The sequence below is a fragment of the Rhinolophus sinicus genome, chromosome 14 (assembly GCF_057876585.1).
Source record: "Rhinolophus sinicus isolate RSI-liver-muscle chromosome 14, RSI-T2T, whole genome shotgun sequence".
NCBI lineage: Eukaryota > Metazoa > Chordata > Mammalia > Chiroptera > Rhinolophidae > Rhinolophus > Rhinolophus sinicus.
In genome coordinates, this window is record NC_142514.1 from 183431976 (window position 1) to 183449924 (window position 17949).

General features: G+C 50.2%; 2 protein-coding genes and 1 pseudogene across 3 annotated transcripts; 2 read left to right on the top strand and 1 right to left on the bottom strand.

The window, feature by feature from the left end:
- The first annotated feature begins 533 nt into the window (after nt 1-533).
- On the top strand, nt 534-6152 carry NPAS4 (neuronal PAS domain protein 4). Its single transcript, XM_019737949.3, has 8 exons — nt 534-859; nt 1568-1719; nt 1891-1993; nt 2113-2368; nt 2548-2657; nt 2989-3124; nt 3244-4676; nt 5401-6152. The coding sequence occupies exons 1-8, from the start codon at nt 685-687 to the stop codon at nt 5427-5429; spliced, it is 2394 nt and encodes a 797-aa protein (XP_019593508.3). The 5' UTR covers nt 534-684; the 3' UTR covers nt 5430-6152.
- A 4020-nt stretch (nt 6153-10172) lies between these two features.
- Nucleotides 10173-12760, top strand: LOC109450372 (fatty acid-binding protein 5 pseudogene; annotated as a pseudogene).
- A 1818-nt stretch (nt 12761-14578) lies between these two features.
- Nucleotides 14579-17677, bottom strand: MRPL11 (mitochondrial ribosomal protein L11). Of its 2 annotated transcripts, none has more exons than XM_019737943.3 (6): nt 17591-17677; nt 17325-17461; nt 16804-16899; nt 16277-16370; nt 16032-16191; nt 14579-14876 (listed from the first exon to the last, which is right to left on the bottom strand). In XM_019737943.3, the coding sequence occupies exons 2-6, from the start codon at nt 17391-17393 to the stop codon at nt 14771-14773; spliced, it is 525 nt and encodes a 174-aa protein (XP_019593502.3). In that variant the 5' UTR covers nt 17394-17461; nt 17591-17677; the 3' UTR covers nt 14579-14770. The 2 variants fall into 2 exon arrangements, with proteins under 2 accessions (XP_019593502.3, XP_019593501.3); XM_019737942.3 differs by having other exon boundaries at nt 17271-17461.
- Nucleotides 17678-17949: the final 272 nt, after the last annotated feature.

The following is a 17949-nucleotide window of genomic DNA, read 5'->3' on the forward strand; positions in this document are numbered from 1 at the left end:
ACAGAGACCAAAGAGGGTCCTTCTTCCCCCCGGGTGAACGTGACCTTTGTCCGCCAAATACAGAGGGGGGATTTGTGGTCAACGCTGCCCTACCCCATTTTCTTATCTCCTTAGAAAAATCGATGTCAGAACCATTTCTTCCCTGCCTCCTACAGACTCCTGCCAGGCGCTTCAGACCGCCTGAACCCTCATCCTGTCGCTTCCCTCAGCTGAACACATTCGGACGCCTGGGTCCCTGCACCCCCTTTCAGGCCTTCCTAACGCAGCGCCTGGCTCTCGCCTCAGCTGCCTCCAGCCCTGGCCCCCTCCGCAGCCTCAGTTCTCCCCCTCCCTCCGGGCCCCCTCCCGCTCTCGTTCTACGTCATGGGATGACGTCGGGAGCCAGGGAGGGAGGAGGAGCGCCCCCCCTCCCCAGCCAGCGGCTCCCGCTGCAGCTTGCTTAGTCCAACCTCCCGCTTTCCCGCCCCCTTTCTCTAAAACGAGCCCCCCACGCCTGGAAGGAGCTATATAAGGCGGAACGAGGCAGGCGAGGGGGGCAGCGCAGCCGAGCGGAGCCCAGGAGAGGAGAGGAGAGAGAGAGCCTGAGTGAGAGACGGGAAAGCAAGGAGGAGGAAGCCACCGGCGCGTCGGGGCAGGAACGCAGGTGTTCGGAGAGCCGGAGCTGGAGCTCCACAGCCGCTAGCCATGTACCGCTCCACCAAGGGCGCCTCCAAGGCGCGCCGCGACCAGATCAACGCTGAGATCCGGAACCTCAAGGAGCTGCTGCCGCTGGCCGAAGCGGACAAGGTCCGGTTGTCCTACCTGCACATTATGAGTCTTGCCTGCATCTACACTCGCAAGGGCGTCTTCTTCGCCGGAGGTGAGCAAACTGGGGCTGGCGGGCACCGGGACAGTGGAGCTGAGGGAACCTGCTGGGACTGCCGTACTTCTGGGGCAGCCTGTTGGCGAACTAGGGAGAGAAAGGACTTGGGAGACTGAGGGCTTCCTACTTTTCCTCCTGAGCTCTGTCCAGACTTCGCCTTAGTTCTAGATGAGGGTTAGAGAGCCTGGATAATGTCCCTGGTGCCAGACTTATGAGAAGAGGAGAGCCAGGACAGAATGGCCCCAGTTCCCACCAGCGTAGAGGCGCTCTGGGAGCCGGGAGAGGGAAGCACGGGAAGTTGCAGGGATGGAGCGGCCAAAGCCTGGGGGAGCGCAGCCCCTGTTCGCGATGCTGAAAGCTCTCCTGCCGCCTTTGAAGCGCTGTCCGTGGTGCACCCAGCACCACCGGGTTTTGGGAGGCGCTGCTCGCGGTGCTGAACGCCCTGGCGGCTTTGGGGGCGCTGTCCGTGGTTCTGAAATTCGGAGACGCGGCAGCCCGGGCTCTAGTTAGAAGTCGGGCTCATTTCCTGGGGAGATCCAGCAACAGGTTCTCTGGGCAAGAGCTGCGGGCAGTGGGTCAACATGGACCTGCAGAGGCAGGTCCATGAGAAATTCCTCTGGATTTTCTGAAATTAATTCCATGCCTCTCACTTCTGCTTTGCATCCTAGTCTTACTCCTGACGCACCATATCTTCTCATCCTGCAGGCACTCCTCCGGCGGGCCCCACAGGGCTTCTCTCAGCTCAAGAGCTTGAAGACATAGTGGCAGCACTGCCTGGCTTTCTGCTTGTGTTCACGGCTGAGGGGAAGCTGCTGTATCTGTCCGAGAGTGTGAGCGAGCATCTGGGCCACTCCATGGTGAGTGCTGAGGGTGCTCTCAGCTTGGGCTGGGGCACAGATGGGACACCATGAGCTTCTGTTTCTGAGAATTACTCGGGAGGGAGGGTTTGTACTCTGCAAGATGCTATGCGTCAAGGATTGGCTCTTGCTGCCTTCACTGATGGTCATCTTGTCTTCACTTTTCTCCAGGTGGACCTGGTTGCCCAGGGTGACAGTATCTACGATATCATTGACCCAGCTGACCACCTAACTGTGCGCCAGCAACTTACTCTGCCTTCTGCCCTGGAAACCGGTGAGAACTCCTTTCTCCCTTCCTCTATCCAATCTCTCTCTTGCTGCCCTGCTCCTCCCCATCTGCCATTTCTCTTAGGCCATCCACCTTCTTATCAGTTTTCCTCTTCACTCACCTAGATCGCCTCTTCCGCTGTCGCTTCAACACCTCCAAGTCCCTCAGGCGCCAGAGTGCAGGCAACAAACTGGTGCTTATTCGAGGCCGATTCCATGCTCACCCACCTGGAGCCTACTGGGCAGGAAACCCTGTGTTCACAGCTTTCTGTGCTCCGCTGGAGCCAAGACCCCGCCCTGGCCCTGGGCTTGCCTCACTCTTCTTGGCCATGTTCCAGAGCCGTCATGCTAAGGACCTGGCCCTACTGGACATCTCCGAGAGGTAAGACCAGAGTGTTCGCACTCCAGGAGGAAAGCAAGCCAGAGATGAGGGGACCCTAGATTCTGGAGTCAGGGGCAGGGAGGATGGGATCTAAGGGGGCAGAGGACTGGGGAGGGAGTGAGATGCCTGGGTCAAGTAGGGAAAACAGAAAGCTGACCTCACCCTTTCCACTTTCCCAGTGTCCTAATCTACCTGGGCTTTGAGCGCAGTGAACTGCTCTGTAAGTCATGGTATGGACTGCTGCACCCTGAGGACCTGGGCCACGCTTCTGCTCAGCACTACCGCCTGTGTGAGTGTCCAGAGAAGCTGGGGATGAGACAGAGAGCTGGGAAAGGGCATGGGAGACCTGACCAAGAAGGGCTGTGGTCAAGACTGATGCTGGGGAGATACCAGAGGCCAACAGCTTTGGATGCTATAGGGTGACCATTAGGGTGAGGAGTCAAGGTGAAGATGGACTTAGAACTGGGGGACTCCACGTGGTGAGGTTAAGGTGGGGAGCTGAGTGGTGCAGGCTAGAGTAGTCATGGATATCCCAACTCAGTGGAGAGGTCAGCGGGGTGATAGTTTAGGTGGTGTTGCCTGATGGATGTCCTAACTCTACTTTTTTCCTTTCCCCTCAGTGGCTGAGAATGGAGATGTTCAGGCAGAAATGGTAGTGAGATTGCAGGCCAAGCTTGGAGGCTGGACATGGATTTATTGCCTATTTTACTCAGAAGGTCCGGAAGGCCCCATTACCGCCAACAACTACCCAATCAGGTGAGTTGCAATGCAGGGGCCTGGGGGGCAGATGAAGTGGGCATGGAGGAGATACAAATCTGGGAACTGCTCTAGGAATGGACACCAAACCCTTACCAGCTGTCTTCTCTCTTCTCCAGTGACACAGAGGCCTGGAGCCTCCGTCAGCAGCTGAACTCTGAAGACACCCAGGCAGCCTATGTCCTGGGCACCCCGACCATGCTCCCCTCATTCCCTGAGAATGTCCTCTCCCAGGAGCAGTGCTCCAGCCCTAACCCACTCTTCACCCCAGCCTTGGGGGCTCCCAGAAGCACCAACTTCCCCGGTGCTCCTGAGCTGGGTTCTGTCTCATCAGAAGAGCTTCCCCGGCCACCCAAAGAGCTGGGCTTCAGTTACCTGACATTCCCGTCTGGCCCTGCACCTTCTCTTCAAGCCGACCTGAGCAAGGATCTTGTGTGCACCCCACCCTACACGCCCCACCAGCCGGGAGGTTGTGCCTTCCTCTTCAGTCTCCATGAGCCCTTCCAGACCCACTTGCCCACTCCATCCAGCTCTCTTCAAGAACAGCTGACTCCAAGCACCATGACCTTCTCCGATCAATTGACGCCCAGCAGTGCAACCTTCCCAGATGCACTGACTAGCTCCCTACAAGGCCAGCTGACCGAAACATCAGCCAGAAGCTATGACGATCCGTTGACTTCCTGCACCTCCAACTTCCCAGACCAGCTGCTTCCTGGCACTGCCACCTTCCCAGAGCCTCTGGGCAGCCCTGCCCATGAGCAGCTGACTCCTCGCAGCACTGCCTTCCAAGTACACCTGAACAGCCCCAGCCAAACTTTCCCAGAACAACTGAGCCCCAACCCCACCAAGACTTACTTTGCCCAGGAGGGATGCAGTTTTCTCTATGAGAAATTGCCCCCAAGTCCTAACAGCCCTGGTAATGGGGACTGCACGCTCCTGGCTCTAGCCCAGCTCCGGGGCCCCCTGTCTGTGGATGTCCCCCTGGTGCCCGAAGGCCTGCTCACACCTGAGGCCTCTCCAGTCAAGCAGAGTTTCTTCCACTACTCAGAGAAGGAGCAGAACGAGATTGACCGCCTCATCCAGCAGATCAGCCAGTTGGCTCAGGGCATGGACAGGCCCTTCTCGGCTGAGGCTGGCACGGGTGGACTGGAGCCACTTGGGGGGCTGGAGCCCCTGAACTCCAACCTGTCCCTGTCAGGGGCTGGGCCCCCTGTGCTCAGCCTGGACCTGAAACCCTGGAAATGCCAGGAGCTGGATTTCCTGGCTGACCCCGATAACATGTTGCTGGAAGAGACGCCCGTGGAAGACATCTTCATGGATCTCTCTACCCCAGACCCCAATGGGGAATGGAGTTCAGGGGATCCTGAGGCAGCAGTCCCAGGAGGGGCCCTGTCGCCTTGCAACAACCTGTCCCCAGAAGACCACAGCTTCCTGGAGGACCTGGCCACATATGAAACCGCCTTTGAGACAGGTGTCTCAGCATTCCCCTACGATGGGTTTACTGATGAGTTGCATCAACTCCAGAGCCAAGTTCAAGACAGCTTCCATGAAGGTGAGTCCAGCCAAAAGGTTCAGGAACTCAAGTCTCTCTCTGGCCCATGAGATGCTGGGTGGAATTAAATGAGGAAATCCCCCTCTCTGTACCTCAATTTTATTAAAGGAATAACATCATCTGCTGCCCAGGGTAGTAGCGAGGATAAGAACTAGTGAAAAACTTATTATGGAAGTTCTGAACAAGTAGGCCTGGAGGGTAAGGGTTAGGGGTGTGGGATAAAATGCAGGAGAATCCTTGGCTAATGGTTTGTGCTTCTTAACTCTATGGAGGACCTAGATCAGCCATCACCACCCCATTTTACAGGTGAAGATAATCAAGGTACCAGAGATAAAGAAACTTATCTAAGGTCACACAACAAATTGGTGGAAGAGGGACTTGAGCTCTGTCTCAGTAGTCTTGCCTGCGAAAGGGAATAGAGAGTAAGAGTTTATAGGAGTTTGGGAAAGTATGACAGTGAGACGCACCTCCTGGACCCATCAGAGGTTCTCTGCTATGGCTCCATCATTTCCAAAACTATAGCCATAGTTTCACTCCATCCATCCAAATTGTTCCCTTTTCTGCTGAGCCTCTGGTGGTCGTTCAGTCATTGGGCCAACATATTTGAAGCCCATACGATGTAGCAACAGTGAACCACACCCTCATTCTATCTTTTCTAACAGGCCTGACTCTCTCTCTCTCTCTCTCTCTCTCTCTCTCTCTCTCTCTCTCTCTCTCTCTGCAGATGGAAGTGGAGGGGAACCAACGTTTTGAATAAGTCTGTGACTTAACGTCGTCAAGTATGGCATATTGTCATCAAGACGTGGAGCTGCTCTCCACCCCCCCGGGACTGTTGGGGGATTCTAGGGGCTGGAGGGGGATATATCTGATTCCCCAGGCCCTGCAGGATTGTGGGGGGAGGTGGGAGGGCAAGGGAGGGGAGCTACTTTTTAAAATTCAGAGACTTCCAGCGATCCCACTTTCCATTTCAATCTGTATTCACTCGTAGTGAGTTTCCTTGAACGGGATTTCAAGCGGAGAAAGGGGGAGTCTCACTTCCCCCCCACCCCGCGCTGCCCCATGGGCCTGGGCCAGTTCTCCACTGCTGGGGGCCAAGCCACCCCTGGGCCTTGGTGGAGGAAAGGCAGCGCCCACCCAGGGCCAGCCTGTGCCCTGAGGGGCTCTTGACACTCTCGTAGAATTCTCTACACACCAGTAACGGGATTTCAATTCCGATGGACTCTGCCGCCCTGGCGGCCCTTCTTGTGACTTTTGCGCCCTGCGCCTGGGGTGGGGGGCGCGAAGAGACACTACGTTCCTTTCCGATGGAGGAAGGCAGACCTGCCGCTGTCACACGTGTGCTTGCACGAGTACGTGTACCTGGTGCGGGACTCACCCGGCTGCCAGACTGCCTGGGCCTGCCCAGGTGGCCTCCTCGTGGTGCTGCGGTGACTTTGTAGCCAACTTTATAATAAAGTCCAGTTTGCCTTTTTGGTACTCCTGGTGTCACGCAGTGCTATAAAAGGGGAAATGTGGGGACCTGAGAAGGTTGGGAGGCCTAGCAGGGACCTGGGGCTCAGGAGGTAAAGTCTGAAGCTGCTGACAGCCCTTCATTCACTCATTCATTTGTTCGCTCCACACCTGAGTGTGCAGTGTGGGGTTCACACTGTGCTGGAAGCTGGAGCATTTGGAGCTGGCACAGATGCTCCATCTTGCCTTCAAGATGCTTTGCCATCTAATACTCGAGGGTATTGGAGTCTCCTCCCTGCTCCAGGCTTGCAGTGCTCACAGCTGGGAGAGAGCAGAAAGCCCTGGGGGTGGGGAGGGAATTCAGCTGGGCATTTTGCTGGACATGAGTTTCAAGTTTCTGGACATGTATTTCTTTCTTCAGCCCAAAGAAAGGGAAACACCTTTCCTCTGGGGCTCACTGGAAATGAAAACCTATTATGTTTGCATGGGGCTCTGGGCTGACAAACCCTTTGACCTCCTTATCCACTGCAATAAAGCCTCTGAACAGGTGTATTAGCACCGTGTCACTAATGAACACACAGAGGATCACAGGTAAAAAGTGATTTTCCCCCACAGTTGGAGAGAGAGGCATAAATGGGCAACATACCCATGGCGTCTGCATCCAAGCCCTGGGCTATCCCCTCTGGCCCCAAAGCCAGTGAGTCACCATCTCAAATCATCCCATCCCAGATCACCCGAGAAGGGAGGGTGTGAACTGGAGCAGGGACCTCTTCACCTCTGGGTCTGTGAGCTAGAGCAGGCCCCAAACTTCTGAGCAGAATATACGAGTAACTTAGTGAGTCAAGAGCAAAAGTTTCCAAAAATACTGTTTTTCTCCAAGCTTGAGGGCCCAATGGCCACAGGGTATGGGGGCGAGGGGATGAAAATTAGGAGATGGAAAGAGGAAAGACCTGGACCCAAATCCCACCTGCATCAACTACTTGCTGAGTGGAACGTGAGCCTCAGTTTCTTCACAGGTTAATTGGGGCTAAACACAAACGGCACTTACCTCCCAAAGATGCTACTATGACTTGACGGGGTCTCTTTATAAGCTGAGGTGTACAGAAATAAGTTATTAAAGTGAATTAGAAAGCAATGGTGACTACAAAGGCTTAGAGGAAGATTCTCAAGGAGAAGAAGGAAACTCCAGGTCCAGTGTGCCCCTCCGGTGAAAAATGGGGGCTGGATTCCAAGAGGTAAGAGCAAAACACTGAGAACTCCCCTAAACCTTCTCTCATTCCAATCCCCCACCTCTGGGGCTGTGCCTTTCACAGGGTCCCATGGGAAGGAGGACATTCCCAGGACCTGTCACCCCTTATCCACCTTGGATGAATCCTTGGGTGAAACAGGAAGGTGACGTCTTGCCCTCTGCCTTGTTATGCAGCTGTTCTCCAACTTGAACCAAAGAACTGGGCTGGAAGCCCCCAAAGGGCCCCATCTGAGCTCTGCTGCCTCGCTGGCACCAAGCACAGGGCCGGGTACATAGCAGGCACGCTAGAAATATTTTATTGAGAGGACCGTATCTGAAGATAAGCCCAAAGATTTGAGTAGAAAGTCACCAATTTCTGCCATGAAAAATGTGTTCCTAAGTTCCCCAGAGGGCAAAGGGTTGGAGCTCTCAGCCTTGAATCTTAAGTGACACTGGAGTCCCATCTAAAAACCTTCCTGGTGGTCATCAAAAACAAGGGAAGTCTAAGAAGTTGTAACAGCCGAGAGGAGCCTAAGGAAACAGGATGACAAAATATAACGCAGTATTCTGGATGGAGTCCTGGACCAGAAAAAGGACATAGGTTAAAAACTAAGGAAATTTGGATAATGTATGGACTTTCGTTAATAATAATGTATCAATATTGGCTCATTCATTGTGACAGATGTACCATATAAGTGTGAGCTGTTAATAATAGGGGAACGAACAGGTATGGAGTAGATGGGGAATCTCTACTATTTTCACAATGTTTCTGGAAATCTAAATTTATTCTGAAATAAAAGTTTTTTTTTAAGTAAAATTAAATAAAAGAAAAATTTAAAAATAAAAGAATGTGAGAAAAAAGAAACCGCTCACTGATGATTGGTGGCGGTGGGCGATAGGAGAGTGTGCGTTTTGATGGGAAGGCACCTGTCGTTCAGATCAGACCCGTCCTTCCTCCCCCGCCTCAGCCAAGTTCTTGCAGAGAAAAAAATTAGAAGAGCCAATGGCTCCACCTGCTGGATAGAGAAGTATGCTTCTGTTCCTCTTACTGGCAAGATACCTGTGGCTGAGATTTATAGCTTAGAACAGATGGATAAACTGAGGCTGGCGAGAGAAAAGGATGTGCCCAAGGGCACTCCCAGAGTCGCTGCAGAAGCCAGATCTGACTCGCAACCAGTTCCCTTGCCACCTATTCCAGACTCTGCCCTGGCAGCAGAATATAGGAGAAAAAGCTCAAGTTTGGGGGTCATAAGGGCTGAGTTCAAGTGCTGGCTCTGCAGCCTTGTTTTTTCATGTGATAAATATTTACAACATCTCCACGTGCCAGGAATTGTTCTGGGTACTGGGGACAAGTACCCAGTTCGCTGCAGCGAACAAGATAGACAAGGTCCCTGGGCTCACAGAGCCACCATTCTAGTTGTGGGGAGACATACGAGGTCAAACAATTAAGTTCGCGAACTTGTTTGCAACGATGTTACTAACCTTTTTTGATATCAGAGGGATTATTCATTATGAATTTGTACCAACTGGACAAACAGTTAACCAAGTTTACTATTTGGAAGTGCTGAAAAGGCTACGTGAAAAAGTTAGACGACCTGAACTTTTCACCAACAATTCATGGCTCTTTCATCACGACAATGCACTAGCTCACACGGCACTGTCTGTGAGGGAGTTTTTAGCCAGCAAACAAATAACTGTATTAGAACACCCTCCCTACTCACCTGACCTGGCCCCCAACGACTTCTTTCTTTACCCAAAGATAAAGGAAATATTGAAAGGAAGACATTTTGATGACATTCAGGACATCAAGGGGAATACAACGACAGCTCTGATGGCCATTCCAGATAAAAAGAGTTCCAAAATTGCTTTGAAGGGTGGACTACGTGCTGGCATCAGTGCAGAGCTTCCCAAGGGGAGTACTTTGAAGGCGACCATAGTGATATTCATTAATGAGGTATATAGCACTATTTCTAGGATGAGTTTGCAAACTTATTTGTCATTCCTCATAAGAAAAAGTAAATAAACAGTCTGAAAAGTGCATACAGTATGTACAATAAGGGAAAGAACCAGGTGCTGTGGTCACAGCTGTAGTTTAGCGTGTTATGATTTAGAAGGGGGTGTCAGAAAGCCCTTTCTGAGAAGGTAACATTGAGCTAAGACCTAAAAGATGAGAAACAGGAAGAAGAATATTCCAGGCAAAAGAAAAGCAAGAGGAGAGGTATTTAAACAGGAAAGGATTTAACCTCTTTAGGGAATCATAAGGAAATCAGTGTGGCTGGATCAAAGCCAGTAAGAAGGGTGGTTGGAAAGGAGGAAAAAATGACTCAGGGCCTTCCTACCATGATAAGAAAGATTTTATTTCTTGTGCAATAGGAGTGAGTCCATTGAGGAGATTTGAGCAGAATGATCTGACAGGATTCAGCTGTTAAGCCATCCCTCTGACAGTTCTGTGAAGAATGGATTGGAGGAGGCGGCAGTGGAAGCAGGGAGAGAGTGAGGTCTCAGCAGTGATCCAGGCCACAGGCGATGAGAGCCTTCACCAGGCACAGACGGGAGTAAGTGACTAGAGTTGGGATACTTTGGCGACAGAACTGACACGGTTTGCTAACGGGTTGTAACTGGGGATGAGGAAAAGAGAGGAGTCTTGTATCTCTGACTTTAGCAACTGGCTGAGGACTTACTGTTTAGACTGAGATGTGATGAGTATCAGGAATTTTGTAGTGTCCTCTGGTGCCTGGCAGGACTAATTCAAAACCTCTCTGCCAAGCTCCCCACGCTGTACTCTGCTCCTCTCGCCCTGCTCACCACCCACGCCCACCATGGCCTGGGTTCAGCAGCTGGGAGGAAGATGGCGCTTAGTGGAGAGCAGAGGCTTTGATGAGTACATGAAGGAGTTAGGGGTAGGGATGGCTCTGCGAAAAATGGGTGCCATGGCCAAACCAGACTGTCATCACCTCTGATGGCAAACACTTCACCGTAAAAACTGAGAACATGTTGAAAACAACACAATTTTCATGTAACCTGAGAGAGATTTGAAGAAACTACAGCTGATGGCAGAAAACCTCAGACTGTGCAATTTTGTCAATGGCACGTTGGTGCAACATCAGAAATGGGATGGGAAGGAAAGCACAATAACAAGAAGAGTGGAAAATGGGAAACTAGTGGTGGAATGCGTCATGAACAACGTCAACTGTACTCGGGTCTATGAAAAAGTAGAGTACAAATTCCATCATCCTTCTGGACAGCAATTAGCTGCACGAGTAAGCAGGCTCAGTTCAATGAGCAAATCTCTCTATGCTTTTTTTTTCTCATTACTGTATTCAGTAATCTTTTTCACAAACATTTTACATGCAACTATTTCCAAGTGTTGGTTTAATTAAGATCGTCCCTTTGGTTAGTGAATAAATGTGTTTATGCTAAAAATAAATAAATAAATACATAGATAAATAAATAAAACAAACAAAAACCCCACAAAACCTCTCTGGATGAGGGCACACCCATCTTAGGCCTCAAGGAACTTCTGTAAGTAATTTGTCACGGGCATTGAGCGGGAGACAAAGATAACCAGACATACAAGAACGTGAAATCATATGAGCAAAAACTGGCAACACCAGACTTGCACAGACTTCGTATATTTGAAAGCAATTATATTTCTCATGTTTAAAGAAATAAATTACAAAATCAAGAACATCTGCAGGAAACATGAAGCAATAACAGTGATAAGTCAGATTTGAAAAAGAACCAATAGGGGCGGCTGGATGGCTCAGTTGGTTAGAGCGTGAGCTCTTAACAACAAGGTTGCTGGTTCAATTCCCACATGGGATGGTGGGCTGCACCCCCTGCAACTAAAGATTGAAAACGGAAACTGGACTTGGAGCTGAGCTGTGCCCTCCACAACTAGATTGAAGGACAATGACTTGGAGCTGATGGGCCCTGGAGACACACAATGTTCCCCAATAAAATTTATTTTTTTAAAAAAACAATAGAACCACTAGAAGTGAAAAAGGTGAAAATTAAAATTTAAAACTCAGTTGGAAATGGAAAATTGGAAGGTCAGAAAGTCTTAGAGCCATACCGAGCATCATTTTTTTTTTTTTTTTTTTGCCAAAGATTATAAAACAATGTGCTGAGTGGCCCATTTGTACATTGTTTCAAAACCAACTGCCTGTGGTCTGTATATTTTAAGGCATCACAGACTACTATACTCTATACGAGGTCAAGTTTAGTGAAAGAAAGTACACAATCTAAAACTTTATTTGTTTCAGTTATTTGAGCACCTTGAGGGAAAGAAAATCACACTATTGATATAATGAAAACATACAATTAAAAGTCAGTATTTGAAGTAAAAATTGTGGACATATACTGATATGGAGTATAATTGTGTCACACACAGTGGCAGCTACCTCAGTGTGAGAGTTTATTATGAAATTTTCCATTGTGATAACTAGAACAACATTAATAAATTATAAAATTCATGTGGCTAAAGACATCATAGACCTGTGGAGACAAGGACGAGATGAACTAAAATTCCAGAGCAAAGAGCCCTTCATATGTGAGATGACGATCCCCAGTCATCTTCCCTGGTGGCAGTTTCCTATTCTGGGTGCAAGCTGTTTAGGTTTAGTCCAGGCAGAGGGAATCCACTGGTAGTGAACCTTTGGGTGGTCATAAGGGGCTGGTGTAATGTACCAGAAACTAGATGAGCCCCACATGCAGGGCCTGTTCCCCCCATGAAATACTAAGTTCTAGAATGGTGGGAGAGTCTGGGAGGGCGAGGTGAAAACTAAAAGGCAAAACAGACTCTCCCATAGTCTCATGGTGCCCAAGGGGAAAGATGTGACTTTGCTTGGTACAGCAGGGGGATGAAAAGCACTGCAGTCTCACACTGTCTAGTAAATAATTCTCCTCACATTTCATGGGCCAAAGTGTCATATAGCCTCACTTAATTTCAAAAAGTGGGGAACTGTAGACATATTGACAGCGTCACTCAGGTTATACCACAATCCCACTGTGCTCAAGCTGTTGGCTTTAATGGGGGACAGACCCTATGGTGGCCCCCCGATCCCCACCTCCTGGTATTCATACCTTCGTATAATTCCTTCTCAAGGGTCTGTCTGTAACTTGGTTCTAACTAACAGGAGATGGCAAAGGTGATGAGCTGTACACGATGACATGGCCGTGTTTGTTACACTCTAATTGTGAAGAGACTCTCCCTCGCTGGCTTTGAGGAAGTGAGTGGACACGACCAGAAGGCCCAATAGTGAAGAACTGAGAGCTTCTGGCTGACCATCGAGGCGCTCAGTCTGCCTGCCCAGAACTAGATTCTGCCAACAACCACGCGAGCTTGGAAGAGGATCCCTCCCCAGTTGAGCCTCAGATGAGCCCACTCCCCCAGATGAAACCTTAATGGCAGCATTATGAGACCCCGAAGCAGGGAGCCCAACCAAGCTGTGCCCAGACTCCTGACCCACAGAAATTGCAACATATAACAACATGGTTTTAAGCTGCTAAATGTGTGACAACATTGTTGCACAGTAATAGGTAAAAAATACAGCCCTGCCTGAAATCCCATGCTACTCTCCACCCTGAGTCCTAGCCATCCTTCGGGTGTGTTTAAAATCACTTCCCCTGGGAACGCCTCACTGAATGCCCAAGCTTGGTTATGCCACTCCTATGCCCTTCCAGCCCATCATACTTCTTTGTCACAGTAATTGGGACTGGTTTTTGTGTGTAATTCTTGTTAAACAGCCATCTCTGAACGCAGGAACTGTGTCTGTCTCATTTATTCATGTCCTCAGTCATAGGAGCACTGAGCCCAGAGCCTGAAACATAAGTCACTCAAACACTGTTTTGCAAATGATGTCCAGCACACGGTTGTATGTGAGTGTGTGTGTGCACATTGTTCTAATGCAAACAACAGCTGAGGACTTTGTTGCATAAATTATGATCCACCCATAAGACAGAATACTGAACAGTCATTCAAAATTGTTTTAGGGGGCCGACCCGGTGGCTCAGGTGGTTGGAGCTCCGTGCTCCTAACACTGAAGGCTGCCGGTTCGATTCCCACATGGGCCAGTGGACTCTCAACCACAAGGTTGCCAGTTCAACTCCTGGAGTCCCGCAAGGAATGGTGGGCTGTGCCCCTGCAACTAACAACAGCAACTGGACCTGGAGCTGAGCTGCACCCTCCACAACTACGATTGAAAGGACAACTTGACTTGGAAAAAGTCCTGGAAGTACACACTGTTCCCCAATAAAGTCCTGTTCCCTTTCCCCAATAAAACCTTTAAAAAAAATTGTTTTAGGAAGATAATAATGGAAATGTTCTAACTAATTACCAAGTTAAAAGTAAAATACAATAATATCTAGAATGACCCCAAATTTTTTTTTTTTAAGTATTATATATAAATACACACACAAACACAGAGAAGATATAGACTGAAATATTAGCAGGACTCTCATCTGGGTGGTGGGATAACATCAAGTTTTCAGTTTCTTGTGTTTTTCTATGCTTTCCAAATCTCCTGTGTAAAATGAAGTGCTAGCATGTAACAGATGCTTGGTAAGTGTGAATCTATTTCTGCCGACTCCTCCTCTCTTGTGTGTGAGGACAAGAGTCCTTGATGTTGTGACTAATGAGGAATATAAAAGGCCAGGGGCTTCTCAAGGACTTAGCCTGCCTTGGGCAGGTACCTACCGAAGCTTGGCTTCTTCCGGGGTCCTGTAACCATGAGCCCCACACTAGAATTCACGTTCAGCTAACACCTGATCCAGAGTCAGGGTCAGTTTGGTAGAGGGGCCTGAAGTAGCCACTGAGATCTGGGGCACTCTGTGCAGTCACCCTGCTGGGACTGTGACCTGAAGTCCCCACAGGGGTCTGTTTCTGTTGAGGTGGCGAGTCTCCAAGACATAAGAGGTATTTCTGATAAGAGGCATAGCAACATCTGCTGCTTCGGTCCATTCGAGTCCCAGCCCCCACCTACCCTGCCCGTTCTCTCACTGCTGGGAGGAGGAACACACAGGGTTTGAATCAAAGGCTGGGCTTCTACTCCCTCTGCGACCAATTCCGAACCCAGGCAGGTTGTTCTGCTTGGCTAAACCTTGGATCACACATCTGAGCAGCAGCATAAACAGCCCTACTTCCTAGGGCAGCTGATATCTGTCCATGGGGCCTATGGTCCCTACTGGTGCCATTCCCCCGGGGTCCCAAGACAGAAGTCAAGAGTGAGTGACAAAGGATGTTTATTTAGGCTCGATCCCTTGATATAGCCATATATGTAAAAATATATAATCTAAAGTCAAGGAAATAATAATCAGGTTGGTGTCACCTCCCCTCCTCTATTTTGCACACACAGCCTTCCCACCGGTCCCCTTCTCAGCTGCTCCCTTCAAAATCCTGGAGAGTGTGGGACAGGGGTCACTTCTTGGCAGCTTCTGCCTGAGCTGCCAAATCTGCCTCTTTCTGAGCAGCCAAAAATATGGCGCGCTCCTTCTGGAAAGCTGCCAGCTCTTCTGAACTAAGGCTGCAGGTGCAGAAAAACAGATGGTAAGTAAGTGGCCAGTCACCGATGGGGAGGTCCCACGTACCCGTGCCACTGTCTCAGAACCTTCTCCCCTCCTGGACTTCTCAGCCTCCTTGTGCTCATCTGCTTCCTCTGCCAGGGATGCCACCTCAGCACCTCTGCCTTTTATTCCCTTCTTAGAGCCCTACTGGTCCTTTGAGGCCTCAGCTATATCCTAGCTTAACTGGCCTTTCCTCTGTGCCCCAAAGCACTTTGTACAAGAAGTCATCTGGCTGCGCATGTGTGTCCCTCCCTGAGCAGGGATCAGATTTATCATCTCTGTACTCCCAGTAAAAGGAAAGATTTGAGAAAAGTAAAGCCCATCCCTGGTCCATGCTTAACCCCACTTCTTGGGAAACAACCAACCGTCAGCCTTGACACGGGAAGTGACATCAGCAGCAAGAGGCTGGCAGAGGGTTGAGTGCTGCCCCTGCTATTGTCTGTGCTAGATGCCCTCCTGTCCAACATCTCACTTCAAAGAACGATTCCTGAGGTCATCTGAAGCCCCATGAGGAATCAAGTGTGAACTTAAGACAGCTGGAAAGGTCCTTTCAGGAAACTGGTCCCTGTTTGCCTCGTCTCTCTCATACTATTTCCCACTCCGCCTCTAGTACTATATACCAGATCACACTGAACTTTGCTTCACATTTCCACCTTCCGCCTTCGCAGGGATCTTTCTACTTCTCAGAACACTTGCTCTCAGTCCTGGACTTTTCCAGGTCTCTGCTTACATGTCACCTCCCCTACAAAGTCCTCATTGACATGCCAGGCAAAATCAGGAGACTTATATTCTGTTCTTAAGACACCTGTAGTTCCTGTTATCAACACTGCCTGCCTGGCGGGCTAATGCTCCATTTATGGATCTGTCCCCGTTTCTGGACTGGGAGCTCCTCAGGAGGGGGGCCAAGTGTAAGTATCTTGTTCCTAGCTCTACCTAATGCCCAGAACTTCTAACGCATAACAGGTACTTAATAAGTGTATCCCAAATGAATGATTGGGGCTCTCCACTCCCAAGAATCTAAGGTTCTTTGACTCAGAAGTTGACTCTCCCACTATGGGCCCTCTCAGCTGTGCCCCAGAGTCAAGAACTTTCCAGGCCCTTTCCAGGACACTCACTCCTTCACCACACGAATGCCCAGGGAATGGGCAGAGCCAATGATGGAGCGGACAACAGAGGACAGGGGAACATCCTGCAGAGCAAAGGCGTCGTCCTGAGCTTTAACACGAGCGATCTCATACACGTGCTTCAAGGTCACCAGGCCTGCCACCTCCTTTCCTGGAGGAAGACACAAGTAGTCCTTCAGCTGTCACTGCTTCCTTCCAGGGCCCCCAGGATCCCAGGTGCCTATCCTGATCCTTACCTGTCTGCCGGGCCCCCTTCTCAATCCCAGCAGCTGCTTTCAGGAAGTAGGAAACAGTGGGTTGTCCAATCTTGATTTCAAACGTCCTATCAGGCTTAATGGAAAAAAGAAATATGAGTATATCTCCTCCTGCCTCTCCCAACCCCTGCTCCCCCAACCACAGGGAAACTTCTAACTTCTTGTCCACCCTTCCCTTGATTCACCGATGGTGTCCCTCCAACAGACCACAAAACCACAGGAAAAATAAATCTGCAGCAAACAGTCCTTTCCCCTCTATTCCAGGCTCAACTCTGCTCAGGAAGCTCCAGTGAAATGAAGGCGCAAAAGGAAGAACAGCATATGGCAGGCAGGCTCAAAAAGATATGGTCTAGTCTCCACTGTGTAAAAGGGGAAAGTGGGGCCCAGTAACAGGGAGAGACTTGCCCCGAGTTAGGAGCAGAGTAGCAACCCCAGGCGACCATCCCCAGGACCTAAGAAGCACAGGGGAGGTGAAAAAGAAACTGCGGATCAAAGTTCCGACTCTGCACCTTCACAAAGATCTTCGTAGGCAAAGGAATGCCTTCTTTGATGTCCTTTGTCTTCTCGTTGAACTCCTTGCAGAACTGGTTGATGGAAACGCCTCGCTGTGAAGGAAGCATAGGGGTTACTGCAGGAAGGGATGGCTTCCTACCACCCAGGAGGCTCCGTCCGTTCCCTCCTCCGTTTTCACTTCTTTATGTTCCCATCCTCTTTTCTCTACCCAAATTTAACTACCACTTCATGTGCCAGCTGATTTGTACACATCATCCCTCTCCGTCCTCACAACAGCCCGTTAAGGAAGAACTGAGAGAGCGGAGCCTCCAAGAGGCTATGAAACCAACGCGAGGACATTATGTGGGCAGCAGAGCCGCGCTTTGAACCGAGGCCTCCCTGGCTCCAGAGCCGACACCCTTCACCTGCGTACTAGCTCCCACCCTCCCGCGCCTCCCAAGCCAGGTTCCAGGCGCGGCTGCACCTGACCCAGGATGGGGCCTAGTGGGGGCCCGGACATGGCCTGGCCCGCCCGTACGATGGTCCGGATCACGCCGCCGGCCTCGAGCTTCCTGACGGCCCGAGTGGCCCGGCTTAGCTTCGACATGATGCGAGGCTCACGGACTCAGTTCACCTCAGGGCAACAGCAAGTGACACAGCTCCGGGGGCCGCCATCTTGAATCAGAGGTCAAGGGTCCTCACGTTAGGTTAGGGCAGGTGAAGCCAACAAGCGGTTGTTTGAGTCTTTCCGCTCTCCAACTAGTAAGTCAAAGAGGGTGAGACAAAGAGAAAATAAACTTTTACCTTGCCACCTGAAGATAGGGGAATGACCCGAATCTCGAATGGCTCGGGTACACACATTCCTTCTGGATAGCAAACAGGCAGTACATCGGACAGCTAAATTGAAGGAGGAGGGCCTTAATGACTGCACAGCATTGTGGGTATGGTAGTTTTGACCTGTTCTGCAAATCCCGCAGATAGCTGTGCGTTAGGGTGCTACTATTTCCTGGACATGGTGATTATCCTTGGGTTTGAAATGAACCTGGAGCTGGTTCTTAGGTGCAGGATCTCTTTACTTTCTGAGCCTGTTTCCTCACTTGTTGTAGAAAGGCAATATGGTTAAGAATACAGACTCTGGAAGCAAATTGCCTGGTTGCTCCTCT

Excerpts from the sequence above, each read along its gene's own strand:
- NPAS4 (XM_019737949.3), top strand. The coding sequence starts at position 685 with ATGTACCGCTCCACCAAGGGCGCCTCCAAGGCGCGCCGCGACCAGATC. Across the intron at positions 1,720-1,890 it reads AGCATCTGGGCCACTCCATG|GTGGACCTGGTTGCCCAGGG; the intron begins GTGAGTGCTGAG and ends ACTTTTCTCCAG. Across the intron at positions 2,369-2,547 it reads CTACTGGACATCTCCGAGAG|TGTCCTAATCTACCTGGGCT; the intron begins GTAAGACCAGAG and ends CCACTTTCCCAG.
- MRPL11 (XM_019737942.3), bottom strand. The coding sequence starts at position 17,393 with ATGTCGAAGCTAAGCCGGGCCACTCGGGCCGTCAGGAAGCTCGAGGCC. Across the intron at positions 16,900-17,270 it reads TAGGCCCCATCCTGGGTCAG|CGAGGCGTTTCCATCAACCA; the intron begins GTGCAGCCGCGC and ends CTTCCTTCACAG. Across the intron at positions 14,877-16,031 it reads GGCATTCGTGTGGTGAAGGA|CCTTAGTTCAGAAGAGCTGG; the intron begins GTGAGTGTCCTG and ends CTGCACCTGCAG.